This window comes from Dipteris shenzhenensis, chromosome 32 (genome assembly GCF_047967505.1).
Source record: "Dipteris shenzhenensis isolate YYH24624 ecotype China chromosome 32, Dip_SZ_1.0, whole genome shotgun sequence".
NCBI lineage: Eukaryota > Viridiplantae > Streptophyta > Polypodiopsida > Gleicheniales > Dipteridaceae > Dipteris > Dipteris shenzhenensis.
The window spans coordinates 34245907-34263163 of NC_141627.1; the positions used below are offsets into that span (position 1 = coordinate 34245907).

General features: G+C 48.2%; 1 protein-coding gene across 8 annotated transcripts in view; it reads right to left on the bottom strand.

The window, feature by feature from the left end:
* The window catches only part of LOC147880642 (uncharacterized), a 168310-nt gene that overhangs the window by 136984 nt on the left and 14069 nt on the right, over nucleotides 1-17257 (bottom strand). For 7 of the 8 annotated variants that reach the window (XM_087371008.1, XM_087371007.1, XM_087371004.1 and 4 more), the window contains exons 2-5: nucleotides 2651-2742; nucleotides 2309-2411; nucleotides 1886-2067; nucleotides 1604-1739 (exon numbers count right to left, since the gene is read on the bottom strand). In XM_087371008.1, coding sequence (XP_087227134.1) covers nucleotides 1604-1739; nucleotides 1886-2067; nucleotides 2309-2411; nucleotides 2651-2742 — 513 coding nt within the window. The remainder of the gene's footprint in view (nucleotides 1-1603; nucleotides 1740-1885; nucleotides 2068-2308; nucleotides 2412-2650; nucleotides 2743-17257) is intronic. The other variant, XM_087371006.1, reaches the window with a different exon arrangement.

Here is a 17257-nt window from a genome sequence, read left to right on the forward strand (position 1 = left end):
GGAATGGATTCCCAACCTGCTCTGATACCACTCTTGGGTGTTGGAAGCAATGGAAGCTCAAAAATGGAAGCACAATGGAGAAAAACGAGATGCTGTAATAGATTGCTGCAAAACTGAAGTGTGGAGGCTCAAGGGAGAGCCAACATAACAAAACCCTAGGGCTAACTGCCCTAACTGGACTAAGTGTCCTAACTGACCTAGATGGTACATAAACTATCTGTACCAACAGTCCTAACTGACTATACCAAGGTATAAGTGGCATCTACGGATAGCCCATGAGATAGCCTACAACTAGCTGATATGCGTGCAGTCTGGATTACCGAGAGAGGGACATAGAGGCCACCTGCAATACGGAGAGCAACTATAGCACACTCTATTGAGGTCCGGCCTATCACAGCTTTCCTTAGGGGAGACCGCCCAAGACAAGGTGTCACCCTGAAAACAGCTCAGCGGGTTCAGAGATCGAGGAGACCACGTCCCCCTCCGCTACCACAGCATGAGACAGCCCGACAGATGCAGATCCGAGACATTTTCACCGCTCACAGACAAGCCATCACAGTGCCGGGTTTTGGTTTCTAAGTTCCAGCTTTTAGCCTATTTCGGATAGCATATGTTTTGTACTTGATTTTGCTCGAGCTATTGAGCTCTTTATTTCAGCATAAGGTCTTAGCGTGCCCTTTGCTCCAACCCATCGGGGCTTGTATGAGTATTGCATTTGTGCTTTGCACTTTGTCCCATAGGCCTGCGAGGCCTTCCGCAGACGTTAATACATCTCTCTCTCTCTCTCTCTCTCTCTCTCTCTCTCTCTGCCCTTTATCCCCTCAGCCCCCCCGTCTCAGGCCCCCCCCCCCTCCCAACCCATCACTGGTCGATCACATGGTACATGTACATAAATCTTCATTGACATGCTCACTAGAGACTGACATGACGAATTCTTCTATACTCAGCATTGGTCCACAGGTAGAACATTAAAGGAGAGTGGTCAAGAGGAGAATGCCCACCCAAACACTCTTTGGACCTATTTCACAAGACCAATAGGTAACTCTAGAGTAATGGCTTCAGGTTTGGGACTTGGCAATAATCATAAAGGTCATGGGTTATCTTAAAATAGTCTAGTCACCTAAACTTTTGGGACAGCCAAAGGGGCTTAGCTAGATATTAAACCTCTCGGGCCCTCTGTGAGCTATTGTTGGCCCACTAGGACTCAATCACACTACAGTAATTGAGGATTGTCGCCATTTGGCATAGTAACTTCATACATGGATCACTAGCTTCTAGGCTCTAGCGTGTGGAAGTCTCATTTCTTCTCCTTTAGGTGTCCTACTCCCCAGACTTTTGAACAGTGAAAGATGTTCACTGCATTCCTAACTAGTAACTTTCAGACTCCAAGGTAGGTCAAATTATTTCCAAACCTTATCTTTGCAACTCATTACAGATTTGAAGCTTGATTTAAAGGAACTTCATGAAAAGAGAAGTTTCTCTCCACCCCAGCCCCCAAACCCCCTCTCCTTCTTTCCCTTGCCTTCATCCTAAGAATAAACAAGGAGAAGATAGAAGTCCATAAGCAAAAGAAAGTTCTAATTGTAGAAAAAAATGATCATACATGTCTCGTGTGCCATTCCACCATCCCACGAGCATAGGTCAAGAGTCCTGCATCATTAATCTGCAATTGAGATCCGTACCGTCGAAGATCCACCCATTCAGTTCCTTCTAGCCACATGGGCATGTCACTGCTTTCACTGCTCCGAATGAAACTTGTAAAACTCCCATTTTTATTTTTGGATATTAAACAAAATCATCAATAAGAAAAAGCCATATTTAAAACCCACGAAAGTTCCAAATTTGACGAATTGATCAACTTTTATAAAGGTTTGACTACCTGTACCTGCAAATGCCACTCACTTCAACTGCAAAGACAGGTTGGCTTCCAGCATCTGTCAAGCCAAGAAAAATGGGTTTGGACACAGATCCTTCCTCCAAAAATTTAGCAGTTGGAAAGCTTGTTGAAGATACCATGACAGGCTCCCCACGTTTTACTAAGCTTTTGGTCCCTAGCAAAGGAATGATCTACACAGTGTCTGATTACTAAGCTTCACAATAAAGACAAATGCAATGAAAAGAGTAAGAGACTAGGACTTGTAAAATGTGATCCATCCTTGCACATAATGTCAAAGAACTGCAAAATCTCAGTTGTGTCAACTTTTTCCAAGATTCAGAAGCACCAAAACGCAGCACATATAATGATATCAACATTGCAAGGATGTGGAAATCCAGAAAATAAAGAACATCATCTGATTTGAACCCCTACAAGGGCTGATGTTGAGAATGCATCGGAAAGCCAGGTAGAATCACCACGCCTTTCAGCAGCCCTGTTAAATGCTGGTTGAGCAAAAGACATTTCCTGCACAGGTCTAAGCACCTTTAAAACCTTAATAACTTAACCTGCAGTTTTAGTTGCCTTACTTTTGTTTCACATTCTGATTCTTGAATGACGATATAGGCATAAAAGAAAAAAGACAAACATAATTTTTCCAACCTATGCCTGAGAGAGAAACACCAACCTCTTCAATCTTATTACCACCAGTTGCATAAAAGTTAAAAAACCAAATAGAATCTACTCCACTGTATGCTTGAGATCAGAAGCACTGACCTCTTTAATCTTACTAGTATCAGTCGACATTGCAAGTGCAAACAGATTTTTGAGCTCGTTGCTCCTGCTCCTATTACCCTTGATCCAATTCCCTACTTATTCCAAAAATTGAATAAGAAGGGCACCATAACTTTAATGTCAACATGCTAAAAGAAAGAAACACTGCAAAAGAGAAAATTGGAGACCCTGGCAACCATATTTTGGCTTCAACACATACATCTAGATTTAGTTCTTTAAACACATATATCTAGATTAATCCAACAATGCGCCCAAACTGATCCCATAAAAGTGAAATAAATTTGTGGTTTGAACCTCACGATATCCAGACATCAAAGACTGCATCATGCATAGCAAGGACTACCTACTATGAAATCACACTCCTATCAGCAAAAGATAGACAGTCAAAAGTTTCCAGAGTCATAGAAGAATACCATACCACAGCCACAGGCAAGAACTTCACAGAGACCACAAGCACAAGATCCGGACTCCTCCAACCCATTTCAAGCGTTGCTCAATCACTTTTTCAGCAATCTAATAGTACTCGTCAGCATTTTTTTGGCACTTCACTTCTTTGGCACTTGTCAGCACCACCACGGTGGAGGGGAAACAGGATTCTTACTAGATCATGCCAGCACTTTTTTAGCACTTGTTAGCACTTTCTTCCACTTTCTGTCAACCTGTTGGCACTTTTTTAGCACCTGCTATCACCACCGCAATGGGGAAGAGCAAGATTCTTTGTAGAACATGCAACCACCTTTTTTAGCACTTTTTTAGCACCTGTTAGCACTTCTTTATTTTTAGTTTTTTTGCGCAAAAAGTAGTGCTAGTTATATTACTTGAAAGCGAGAGTACAAGAGGGCCTAAAGGCCAGCGGGCATAATGGATACAGCCCGAGGAGCCAAAATGCTAATTACAAGCCTCTCAGGGCATAATCATCGGAGAGTGGACAAACAGCCACGGTGGGGGGGCGTAATGCCACTGAAGACTCTGAGCAGAGTGCTGGAAGAACAGCTCCCGGTGGTCCCAGTCGCGAAGGAAGCACCGTCTCTTTTCCTTCCCTGCCCAGGACTCCCCCTGAATCTGATCCCACTGACCCTTGAGCGTGTGAATGATCGTGCTCCAAATGTCTGCTAGGGTCTGGGTAGCAGAAGAAGCCTGATCTCCTACGGTCTGCGCGCATCTGGAGGTCCAGATATGCCACCTGTAATGCTCCCTATGATCTCCCAAACTGGGTGCCGAGTCATCGCTCCTGCATCTGTCTCTGTCAGATGCCAAGGGAAGCTGTCCATGTATGCCCAGGTGGCCTGCGTGATGAAGAAGACGGGATCCTGCCTAGAGAACTCATAAGCCAAGTGATGTCCCATCTCGGTGCTGCACCAGCAAACGGCTCCCCAAGTGATCGGTCCTAGCTCGGGTGTAGCCCTCGCTAAGATCCCCATGACTCCCTTCCAAACTGTCTGCGCATGCGAGCAGCTCCAAAGGCAGTGCTTCAGGGACGACTCCTCCTGAAAACACATCTGGCAATGCCCCTCCTGCCCCATCTGCCTCAGCCAGCTGCCAACTAGTAGCCCCTTGTGTGCCGCCATCCAAAGAAAGTAAGAGATCTTCCTCGGCCACCAGCTTGCCCAAAGAGTCTTCCAGAAAGTGCGAAGAAAGACCAGAGATATCCCTTGGGCATACCAACTATGTGCCTGTGTGGGTAGCCCGCACTGGAGAGCCCCAAGAGCACGCCTACCAGTACGCGCACTGTAAGAGAAGAAGGGGGTAGGGTTCTCTGAGGTCTCCAATGGTGGCCAGCGCCACTCCCCTGGGTCCCACTCCACCTCTGTCAAGGAACGGCCCTCCCATATTCAGAGTCTCCAGTCCTGGTCCTGCATAATCAGGGGGTCTATATGCCACGTTTTCCCTTGCAGCCCTACGATGCGAAGGCGCTGCCAGGGAAGCTAGGGGTCGATCACGGCCTCTCTGCTAAGTAGGCGGCTATCATTGGCGACGGAGAAGAAGTGGATCGAGGAGTCCGAGAAAAGGCCTGCAACCACCAAAGGAATGCCCCGTGGAGGGAACTGTCCTAGCCACCTCTCATCTCCCGGGAAGAGCTGGCTGGTGACCATGGGAATCCTCCAACCTGCAGGAATGGCAACATCGATCTCCGCTCGCCGAGCCTGGATCCCACGTGCTGTACCTACTGCTGCTGCCAGCTCGCCTGGGCTCAGCTGGTTGTAGACGTCCCTCCAAACCCGAAGCAAGCGCGCGGGCCCACGCGCCCAGAGCGCCCAAGGGATATGGGATCTCTCTCCAAGCTGGCGACCTATATCATCTGTCACCTGGCTGCTCCAGATCAGGGGCTGTCTGTCTATCTCCTCTCGGCAGCTAGGGGGAACCTGGGAGAGGCTGTGTCGCAACTTCCTCCAGACCGAGACGAGGCTACGAAGGAAGGGGGAACGGGGCTGAGTCAATGGGGCAGAAGTGAAGATCCACCGGATAGATGGCTGCCAATCACCCCCTCTCTGGGGGGTACACGTGCTGAGACCATGCTGAAGCAAGAGCTTCCACGTCTGCCCTCCTGGGGTCAGACCGCGGATGACTAACTTGCCAAGTAGTGCCTGACTCTGCAGTTCTGGATCTATGATGCCAAGGCCACCCTCTGTCTGGGGGAGAATGACCGTCTGCCTGGTGGTGCCGGAACCATCTGAACCAGACCAAAGGAAGTTCCACACCAGTCTCCTCAGCTGGGCTACACATGATCTCGAGAAACACCAGCAAGAGGCCACATACCAAGCAGTGGCAAGAAGGACCTGGTTGACCACAAGGGCCCTGCCTGCCAAGGATAGCCGAGCCGTGCTCCAAAAAGCTAGCTTCCGTCGTATGGAGGCTAGGACCGGCAAGAACTGCTGAGCCGGCGTGATGTCCAGGCCTACCTGGAATCCCAGGTAACGTGTCGTCTGTCCTCTAGGGATCCAGCAAAACCCCAAGAAAATACCCCACTGTGAGCTGGCTCCCGGATCCGTAAGAAAACCAGCTGACTTATGCCAGTTGATTTTCGCCCCAGCGGCTAGGCAAAAAACCTCTAGGGACAGTCTCACTCGCTCCAATGACTCGATATCATCCTACACATATAGGGCTGTGTCGTCTGCATACTCGGAGTCCAGAAGTTCTGCATCGTCTCGAATAGGGAGACGCATCCCGCGAAGACCAGTGGTACGGGCTCGTAGGAAGTGGGTCATGGCCTCCGCAAAAAATAGGAAGAGGTAGGGCGCAAGCGGACAGCCTTGACGCACCGAGCGCTCGAGGGTGAATCTCTCCCCCATCCTGCCGCTGATGATAACCCGGCTAGAGGCCGACCTGTAGAGGCTAGCAATACCTCTGATCCACTCGTCCGGGAAACCGAACCGAGAGAGTGTACCTTCCAAGAAGGACCAGTCTACCCTGTCGTACGCCTTCTCAAAGTCAAGAAGGAGTATGGCAAGGTGCTGGCCACTGTGCTGGGCCCACTCCGTCACCTCTGAGAAAGTGAAGATGTTGTCCAAAATGCTGCGATCTTGGACAAAACCAGTCTGGGTGTCATGGATCAAGTCGTGTAGCAAGGGGTGGATGCGGCTACTGATCATCTTGGCGAGGATTTTGTAGGCAGTCGGGAGGAGGGTGATAGGGCGTCACTGTCTAATCTCCTGACGGTCCCCCCCTTTGGGGATGAGGCATATCAAGCATGTCGCAAGGCTCACCGTTGGAGAAGATATGCTGGAAGGCTGCGAGCAAGGGCTGGTGCATCTGCTCCCAAAAGGTGGTGAAGAAAGCTCTGGAGAGGCCATCCTCACCTGGGCATTTCTGCCCATTAATAGCGCTCACCGCATCCTGCATCTCTGCCACGGTGAAAGGGGCGAGAAGGGAATCACTCATGCTAGGCTGCACGAGCCGCGGTGTAGACCTCCACACCTCCTCCCTGCATAGACGGCCACGAGGGTCTGGGGGCTCCTACTGGAACATTGATCTGTAGAAATCTGTCGCTAAGTCCCGGACCTCGTCTGGATCTGTCCTGACACTACCATCCTGCGCTCTAAGAGATCGGAGCTGTTCCCCTGCTGACCTCTGACCATAAGTTCTGAAGAACTCTCTGCACATCCTGTCGCCTTTCCTAGCCCAGAAGGACTTGGAAGCATGAAACGAGAACTCTGAGCGTCGCTGGGTGATCTCCTCTAGCATGGCTCGGGCCCGAACCTCCAACTGTCTGAGCTCCTCAGAGCCTGGAGAAGACTGCCGCATCCGCTGAATCGAGGCGAGATCTCGTCTGAGACCCCTCTCCTTCGCTCAACACTGCTGCCTGACCTGAATCGCCTCCTGCTGACAGATGAGGCTAGACTCAGCAAGCGCCTGAGCTACCTGTGCTGCCATATCCCCCGTGGGGTCCCAATCCTGCTCCCACAGATCCACTATTCTGCTGCGAACCGCTGCTTTGGAGTAGATGGAGTCTGGGATCCGGCATGAGCGTGGAGGTGAGGAGTGAGAGGCTGAGTCCAGGACTATGAGTCCAGGACTAGGATGACTGGGGCATGGTCTGAGAGTGTCGTCCCTGGAACCACTCCTGACTCTCCACCTCTGCCAAGCGCCCAATCGCTAACATAGAAACGGTCCAGCCGCTCCAGAAGTCTGCCTCCCTCCCTCCTGTAACCCCAAGAGAAGTCCAGACTCCCTGTCCATCTGCGAAAGGAAGGCTCCCTGCAGCTGTCCCGACCTCCCACTGCGAATAGGAAGAAGTCCCAATCTGCCTGCTCTACCTGAGCTATACCGAGGAACTCTGGGCCCCGTCCCTACTGATCCTCTAGGGTCTCAAGGTTGTTGAAGTCCCCTCCTACAATCCAAGAATCCATCTCTGGCAACAAGTCTGTCAAGGATCTCCAAAAAGCAGCTCTCCGTCCGAGATCGGTCGGGGCATAGATATTGAGGATGCCGATACGGGATCCCTCAATATTCAAGCCCACCCAAAGCGCACGTCCTGGGATCAAAGTGCCAAAACCACACACATGCTGAACTAGAGAAGCGTCGATGGAGGTACAGACACCCCCGCTCCTCCCCTGCTCGCCAATCGAAGGTTCCCAGTAGGTGTGGGAGCGTCCTGTGAGGACCTTCCCACAAATACTGGTCTGAGAAGCCGAAAGCTTGTGTTCCTGCAATAGGAGCACATCTACCCTTCCCACCAAGGCTGGCTGGAGATCCTGTCTGAGCACCATCTTCCTGGGGCCGCGGGTTCCTGATGAGTGGAACCCATTGACGTTCCAAGAGATAATGCGTATACTCATGAGGAGGGAAGGTGGGCCACAAACAGCTGTCTGCTTGCGGTCGATGTCGAGGTGGTCGGAGGATGTCCAGTGTGTCACCACAATGTAAATATCCTAAGTCAAAGTACAGTTGACCATTTATTTGATCATAATTAAAGAGTTTTATATGTGTTAATTATGGTCAAAGAGTTATTTTAATGGTCAAAGGATTAACTACGGTCAAAGATACTTGACTCTAGTCAAGTAAACCTGACTGCGGTCAGAGAGTGTTGACCTCGGTCAACAAGACTTGGCACGCGCCAAGAGGGTTAACCCCGGTTAACCAAGATGTGCCAACTTCGGTTGGAGAGACTTGGCTATAATTAAGGCGCCTTGACCTTTGGTCAAAGCTCTTTAATTATAATCAAGAGTGTTGACTCCGGTCAACTAGAGAATATATATATATTCGTTTAGATGTGCACATGTGTTCAGTGGGGACGCCCACCGTGACTAGGATTAGCCCACAGTGTGTTATTTGCATGCAAAGCGCTAACAATTAATGGGTACCATGGTGGTGCGCTTTAATTAATTGTTGCAGGTACTAGGAAGGATTATTTTTCCTAAGCGTAATGGGAGCCTGACAAGCATCTAGGAGGCAGTTCGTGTGACCGAGAGCTTTGAAGACTCCAGAATGGCCCTTAGTGGCATGTAATAGGATTTAGTCTAGATTTTAGACAAGTGGCATGTTGCCAATTTGAAGGGAGCTTGAAGCTCTTGTAAGAAAATGGATTATTCACGTTTTGTAATGGAGATTTTTAAATAGCTCTACGCTGAACTTCTGTAACAGATTTTCTTGGATGAATAAAGACCTTCGGGGGGGTCCAGCCCGACGATTTGTCCTGGGCCCTAGTGCATCTTCAGAGAGAGGGAGTGAGGGAGAGCTTTTGAGAGCATAAATCCCGTTGTTTAAGAGTGGTGATAGCTGTCTTTCACCATCCGTCTGGTTTTATTGGTATCAGAGCCTGGATCATTGTTTTCCTTGACAACGACGATCCAAGATGCTCAATGCCAGTGACGTGGACGAAGCGTTGGTGACAGAGAGGCTGACTCAACTGAGTCGTACGCCAGACGTGGGTTTCCAGGCAGTGTGATAGGGACTAATGTTCTGGGCAACGATTGTTTTGGCGCCAATATTGCTCTGAGCGTCCGGTAGCGTGGAGGCTGTGTGAAGGGAAATTCTCCGTCGACGACTAAGGAGGCTTAGACAACTCAGCAGCTGACGTGGCAGTACACGTGGCAGACAGCGCAATTGCTGACGTGGCATGCACGTGTGAGATGACCTGGCATTCTGACAGGTGACATGGATGCTGACATGGCTAACCAGGGGTTAATCTAACTCAACCTTGGTAGTGGACTGGTTAGAGGTCCAGTTAGTTGACCCAACCAGACCAGTCTGGTCACTGCAACCAGACTGTGACCAGTCCAGTTGGCCCAGTTGCAAACTAACCAGACCAGAACCAGTCAGTCTGGTTAGAGTAACTAGCCAGTTACTCTATCTGGTTACTGTTCTTTTCAAAAAAAAAAAAAGAGAACAGTTGCAGAGACTGTTTCTGCTAGCAATTTTCACCTGCTTGTCAGACTTTTACTGTCAGAAAAGCAGCAGAAAAACAGAGAAAGTAGATCTCTACTGTCAGAAAACAGCAGAAAAACACAGGAATCAGAGATTTGCAGAAAAAGAGTATGAATGCCTTTGAGCAGTAAAAAGAGGGAAAAACAGATGCCTTTTGAAGCCATCTGCAGCAGCCAGAAAAGGGCAATATAGTTGTTGATGCTTTGGCAACTGTGTGGGTATATGCCTTGAACTGACAGCCAGTACTGGCATAGATTGTGAATGCAAAACACCTCTTGTTGAGGTACTTTTTCTGTTGGAAAAGCAAAAGTAGTGTGCATCAGTTACCTGCACGGTGTGAGAAATCTGCAGATCTCAGAATATGGATCAATCACCTATCCAGTGGGATTCACAAGATAGGGATGTACATCCAGGACAGAGAAATGTGCCGCAAACTCAACAAGAATTTGAACAGATGGTACGCACTCGTATACAAGAGCTGGAAAATCTCAAAAGGGATCCCAGGGCTCAGCATTTGTTTCAAGCATAAGCTATGCCTAATCCAGTATATGACGTGCCAATGCCAGAGGCACACTCTCGTGTACAGCCTGAGAGAGAGATATCTCATAGATCTCATAGGAGACGGTCCCATAGTAAAAAGAGATCGACGCATCATCACCGATCTCCTAGTCCATCACCGTCTACCTCGAGTTCGACTTCTGTGTCTTCTTCTTCCCTATCAGATAAACCATCCAGGAAAAGAAGGAAACACGAGAAGTCTAAGAAGAGAAAGTCTTCCAAAGCGACCAAGGAATTTAAAGAGGGAGGAAAATCTGTCAAGTTTATGACCTACAATGGACAGTATGGTCATACAGACAAAGCATTGCAGTTTATCAGACAGTTTGATGCTGCATTCGGTACAGAAAAATTTTCAGAATCCTCCAAGTTAAGAATGGTCAGTTTACACTTGACAGCAACGGCTAGTGCATGGTGGAGTGCACAGACCACAGATGGGTCAGCCCCAAGGAAGTGGAAGGGCTTCAAGAAAGCCTTCTACCAACAGTTTATGCCTAAACAGTTTAGAGACCATGTTCTTCAAGACTGGGACAGCTTGCACATGGATGCAGGAGATACAGTGGATGGGTACAACCAAAAGTTTTGGGATGCTTATTTGCAGGTTGCACCTTTCAAAAAGATCTCCAAAGGCACCCAAATGAGGAAGTACAGAGCAGGTCTCACTCCAAGAATTCAGGCAGTAGTGAATGCTTTGGGGGCAAAGAATATTCAAGATCTTATGCATTCAGCTTCAGTAGCGAGTCTTGTGCCGCTACAAGATCCATCTACAGTGCCATCCTTGCATGCAGGACGTGCTGATAAAAAGAAAACTGATTTTCCAAAATCAGAAAAGAAAGAGTACCCCAAGGCTGAAAAGAAAGGGTTTCAGCCTCAGAAGCCGAGGGGTACTCAGTTTTCAAAGACTTATAAGGGCAAATCTCTATTCACCCCTGCACAAATAGCGGAATTCCGTAGAGATGGGAAATGCTTCAGGTGCGGTAAAGAGGGGCATGTGGCTGCCCAGTGCCCAGAAAAGCCTTCAACATCGAAGGGAAAAGAGGCAGAGAAGCCACGAGGACCGCAAAAGCCAATGGCGGGGGGAATTCCTGATATACTGGGTCATGCTTTGAACCCAGAAGAACGAGAATTGCTGCTATCATGGGGCAAAGTTAGAGACCAGCAAGCGCTAATTTTATTTGATCCAAGGGCTACTGATAATTTCATATCAGAGGATCTAGCCCTGAGGCTGGGAATAAAGACGGAAGAGTTAGGCAGGGCTTTGGATGCCGATCAAATGTTTTGTGGGAATCCTGTGCCAGTTACTCCCTTGATAGGGAAGCTCCATCTTCATGTTCAGAGTTATGTGGATCAGGAAGACTTCTTCATTTCTCCACTGAAACATTATGATGTAGTTTTGGGGATGCCTTGGTTTCACCGCAAGGCAGTGAAGTTAACTCTTCCTGAAAGAGTGCTGGAGTTTGTGCATAGGGGGAAAAATCAGCGTTTAATTGCCAGGAATAAAGGGGACACTATCCCCATTGTACCTGATGTTTCATGCAGTAAAGCAATAAAGTCTGCAATTTCTGCGTACATGGTTTTTGTAAAAGAAAAAGAGAATGATATGCATGCTGAAATGAATGATGCAGACAAAGATAAGTTTCAGTTTCTTGTAAACTTTAAAGATTGCTTTTCTAATGTTTTGCCAGGGGAGTTACCCCCAGAGAGACCAGAAGATCATCAGATAGAGTTAATGCCTGGTAGTGAGCCACCAAACAAACCCCCTTATAGAGTCAGTGCGACTCAGAGAGAGGAGATTATGGCTCAGGTACAGGACTTGCTGTCCAAAGGGTTGATTCAGCCCAGCTCGTCTCCTTTTTGTTCCCCTGTACTGTTAGTACAAAAGAAAGATGGTTCATTCCGTATGTGCGTCGATTATCGCGCACTGAACAAAATGACCATCAAGAATAGATTCCCTATTCCGCGTATTGATGATGTCCTGGATCAGTTAAATGGAGCTTCAGTTTTCAGCAAGATAGACTTAAAGAGTGGCTACCACCAAGTGAGGATACAGCCTCAGGATGTGCACAAGACAGCATTCCGCACTACATTCGGGTTGTATGAATACTTAGTGATGCCTTTTGGGTTGACAAATGCTCCAGCCACATTCAATAGAATGATGGATCGCATCTTCCGGAAGTACAGGCATTTTACGGGTACTTTCTTTGATGATATCTTAGTTTTTTCTAAGACAGAGGAAGACCACAGAGAACATCTTGCTATAGTGTTTCAAGAGCTGAGAAATCATCAGCTCTATGCAAACAGCAAGAAAAGTGAGTTCTTCTTGGAAGAAATCCACTATCTGGGGCATATAATATCCAAGAATGGGATACAAATGGATCCAGCGAAGATCCGTGCCATTCAGGAATGGCCAGAGCTGAAAACTGTGCATGAAGTTCGAAGCTTCTTAGGCCTGTGTTCTTACTACAGAAGGTTTATCAGACATTTTGCTAATATCGCAGCTCCATTACATGACCTTACTAAGAGAAATGCAGCCTTCACATGGGGATTATCACAGAAGAAAGCATTCAATACACTCAAGGAGAAGTTGACTACAGAGCCTATTCTGGTAGTCCCGGATCTTTATCAGTCTTTTGATGTGGATTGCGATGCTTGTGGAGAATGTGTTGGGGCTGCATTGCATCAGAATGGTCATGTAGTAGCCTATGAAAGCAGGCGACTTCGGGAGGCGGAAAGATATTTAGGAATCTATGAGAAAGAGTTATTGGCTGTAATTCATGCCATCCATACATGGAAACACTATCTTTTGGGTGCAGATTTTACTGTCAAAACAGATCACCAAAGTCTGAGATACTTTTTGACTCAGACCAAGCTTTCCGAGAAGCATATGAAATGGGCAAACATGCTGTCAATGTATCATTTTCAGATTGTCCATACTCCAGGAATTCGGAACAGAGTGGCAGATGCCTTGTCCCGAAGACCCCAAGTCAATAATGTAACTATTGCTTATCATCAGGACCTGGAAGGCATGAGGGAACAATATGCTCATGATTTTGATTTTGGTGAAATTTTACAGCAAATGCAAGAGGGGCAATCCACCAGTCACTATTCCCTGAAAGATGGGTATTTAATGAAAGATGATTGCCTATGCATCACCCAGGAGATGAGGAAAAAGATTTTGGGGGAATGCCATGCACCTCCCTATGCTGGACATAGAGGAATTACAGCAACAACTCTAGCACTAGAGAGGTATTTCTTTTGGCCAGGAATGCGGAAAGATATACATCAGTTTATTACTGAATGCCTTACGTGTTAGAAAATGAAGTATGATAGACGGAAGGCACCTGGCCTACTTATGCCTCTTCCCGTGCCTCAGGCACCATGGGAAAGTATTACAATGGACTTTATTTTTGATTTGCCGAGATCAAAGTCAGGGAATGATGGGATTTGGACTATCATAGATAGATTCAGCAAGCAAGCTCATTTCATTCCGGTTCGCAAAACCATAAAGGCAGATCATATGGCTAAGCTGTTCGTGGCACAAATTTTCAAACATCATGGTATGCCTAAGTCCATTGTTAGTGATCGAGATCCCAGAATGACCAGTCTATTCTGGAGAGCTTTATTTGATAACATGGGGACGAATCTGAATTTTTCTTCTTCTTTCCATCCCCAGACAGATGGTCAAAGTGAAGTAGCAAATTCTACAATTTTGGATATGCTGAAATGCTACGTGGGTGACCAAAGTTCAGACTGGGAAAAGTACCTACCGTTAGTAGAGTTTGCTTACAATAATACAGTACATAGCTCTACACGGAAAGCCCCTTTTGAAGTCATATATGGGAAAGTGATTTTGCCACCTATATTGAGGACCAAAGATGAAATATTTGCAGCTGATCAGTTTGTAAGAGACCTCCAGACAGCTTACAGCCAAGTCCGGACAGCAATTGAAAGGTCTCAAGAGAAACATAAAAGAGCTGCAGATAAGCATAGGAGACAGCTAGATCTCAAGGAAGGGGATTGGGTACTTTTGAGGTTTGAAAAAGCTAGGCTCCGCAAGTTTAAAGGCAAACAGAAAGTGTATGCAAAGTTATCTCCCAGATACTATGGCCCTTTCAGGGCTACAGAAAGAATAAATGAGGTTGCATACATATTAGCATTGCCAGAGCATTGGAGGATTCACAATGCATTCCATGTGAGTCTTCTAAAGAAATTTCAAGGACCAGAGCCTACAGAACCAGTATTAGAAGATCCACCAGAAGTGGATGAGCTGGAGGAAGTCCTTCAGCCAGAGCAAATTGTGTACCATATTGTACGTAAAGGCCCTCAGGGTAAGGAGTTTTACAGGTATCTTGTAAAATTCAAGAATTATACAGAATTAGATGCCAAGTTGATGGACGAAGACATGTTATCCGATTATCCACAGCTTTTGGATGTTTACAAGGAAGCTTTTCAGTTGAGGTCAACTGAATAGAAGCCGAGGGGATGTCACCACAATGTAAATATCCTAAGTCAAAGTACAGTTGACCATTTATTTGATCATAATTAAAGAGTTTTATATGTGTTAATTATGGTCAAAGAGTTATTTTAATGGTCAAAGGATTTGACTACGGTCAAAGATACTTGACTCTAGTCAAGTAAACCTGACTGCGGTCAGAGAGTGTTGACCTCGGTCAACAAGACTTGGCACGCGCCAAGAGGGTTAACCCCGGTTAACCAAGATGTGCCAACTTCGGTTGGAGAGACTTGGCTATAATTAAGGCGCCTTGACCTTTGGTCAAAGCTCTTTAATTATAATCAAGAGTGTTGCTCCGGTCAACCAGAGAATATATATTTATTTATTTGTATATATATTTGTTTAGATGTGCACGTGTTCAGTGGGGACGCCCACCGTGACTAGGATTAGTCCACAGTGTGTTATTTGCATGCAAAGCGCTAACAATTAATGGGTACCATGGTGGTGCGCTTTAATTAATTGTTGCAGGTACTAGGAAGGATTATTTTTCCTAAGCGTAATGGGAGCCTGACAAGCATCTAGGAGGCAATTCGTGTGACCGAGAGCTTTGAAGACTCCAGAATGGCCCTTAGTGGCATGTAATAGGATTTAGTCTAGATTTTAGACAAGTGGCATGTTGCCAATTTGAAGGGAGCTTGAAGCTCTTGTAAGAAAATGGATTATTCACGTTTTGTAATGGAGATTTTTAGATAGCTCTACGCTGAACTTCTGTATAACAGATTTTCTTGGATGAATAAAGACCTTCGGGGGGGTCCAGCCCGACGATTTGTCCTGGGCCCTAGTGCATCTTCAGAGAGAGGGAGTGAGGGAGAGCTTTTGAGAGCATAAATCCCGTCGTTTAAGAGTGGTGATAGCTGTCTTTCACCATCCGTCTGGTTTTACAGTGTGCAGACGAAGGCGCTTCTGTGAGGGTTTCGAAGGAGAGGCCGGATCATCGGACCCATCCTCTAAAACCTTCAACAGAGGGGAGAGGCCCTTCGTCCCATGGTGGTAGGCTCTCTCTAACCAGCTCGACGCCTCTGCCAGGGAAATACTGTAGAAGCCCGCTACCTCTGAGGTCCTCCATGGGCACAGCCCTTCCGTGTAGACCCACTCCAGAGGCGGCCGAATAATGACCAAGAGGCGGAAACGTTTGGCGCTGTGGCGCCATCTCAGACGAACGTCACCCTCCTTCCATTGCTGCTGAAGAAGCTCCGCTGCTCTGCTATCGATCCAGTCCTGCACCTGCTCCTGGGACTGATCTCGTATCGTCTCCCAAACATTTTCATTCGTCCATTGCTCATTCCCGTCACTGGTGATAGTGAAGGAATAGCTAGGACCATCGTGGGGGGTAAGGATGGACACCTTACCCTCCGCCCCCTTGCGGAGGAAGAAGATGCTGATGTCTAGGCATGCAGGGAAGGAGCCAATACCCGCTGCATCCAGATAATCCCAAGGTCCTGCTCGGTAAAACTCCAAAGGTAGAGCTCTAGGAGCAGCCCTTGGGTGTGGGGACGAGGATGAGGAGTCTGAACCAGAGAGAGGGGTGCTGGCCTTCTGCGGGGAAGGGCCTCTCCCCTCCGCCGGGCCAGGAGGGATAGGCGCGGGGGAGGTCTGTGTTGGCTTCGGGGCTGCAAGTGCCTCAGGCAGAGAGGGGGGTTCCCTCTAGATCATGCTCGAGGAAGAGAGGGGAGCGAAAACCACCGGTGCTGGGGGGGATCCTGGAGGGGGTGGAGGTCGGGGGACCGAGGAGGAGGGGGGAGGGGAAGGAGGGCGGGGTGAAGGATGAGGGGGGGGCTGGCTGATCTTCTCCTTCCCTTTCTCCTTCCCCTTACCGGGCTGCTGATGAGTAGTGACCACAGGGGGGGGCTCTTGCTGTAGATGGGAAGGCTTTTTTGGTCCTGCTTTGTTTCCTTTCCGTTTTCTTTTGACCTCAGTCTAGCCTTCCCCCTCGGGAGGGGGTGTCGCTGCCTGGTGGGGGGGATTCTGAGTTGCCTGGATGGGGGTCTTCTGAGGTTCTGTACCCGTGAAGCGAGGGCAGGAGCGCGCCTGGTGCCCGAAGCCATGGCATCTCAGACACTGATTTGGGTGACCAGTGACCAGAATGCGCTGCGTCACCACACCTGTGTCCGTCTCGATCTCGAACTCCGAGGGGATACTCTGCGGATCTAGGACTGCTACTTTGACACGTGGCACCCCTTGGGCTGCCGCCGCATCAACGTAGGTGTCCTGCATAGGCCAGCCAAAGTGCGCCCCCAGGTCCTTGATGATCGGGCGAAGCTCGGTTGCGAGGCCTGGGAAGATGAGGATAACTGGATGGCGAGGAATGCGAAAGCGGGCATCGAAGTCCGCTACACTGAAACCCCTATACCATGGGACCATAAGGATGATCTTCCCACCCACAGAAGTAGGGGATCGCCTGACCATATCGCTCGCAGCCTGTGCTGAGGAGAGCTTGAGCCAGAAGATACCACGTCCCATGAGTGCAACCTCCTCAATGTGGCTGTCCTCAAGGTAGAGGGTGGACTGCAACCAGTCCCTGATGTCTGCTCGTGAAGGGGAGTAGCCAATGACTCTCCCATAAACGGATGTCTGGGAGAAGTCCGTGGCGGCCTGCTTCACCAAGGAGACCTGGTGCTCTGTCAGTGTTACGCGGCAGGCTGATGGAGGGGGGGGTC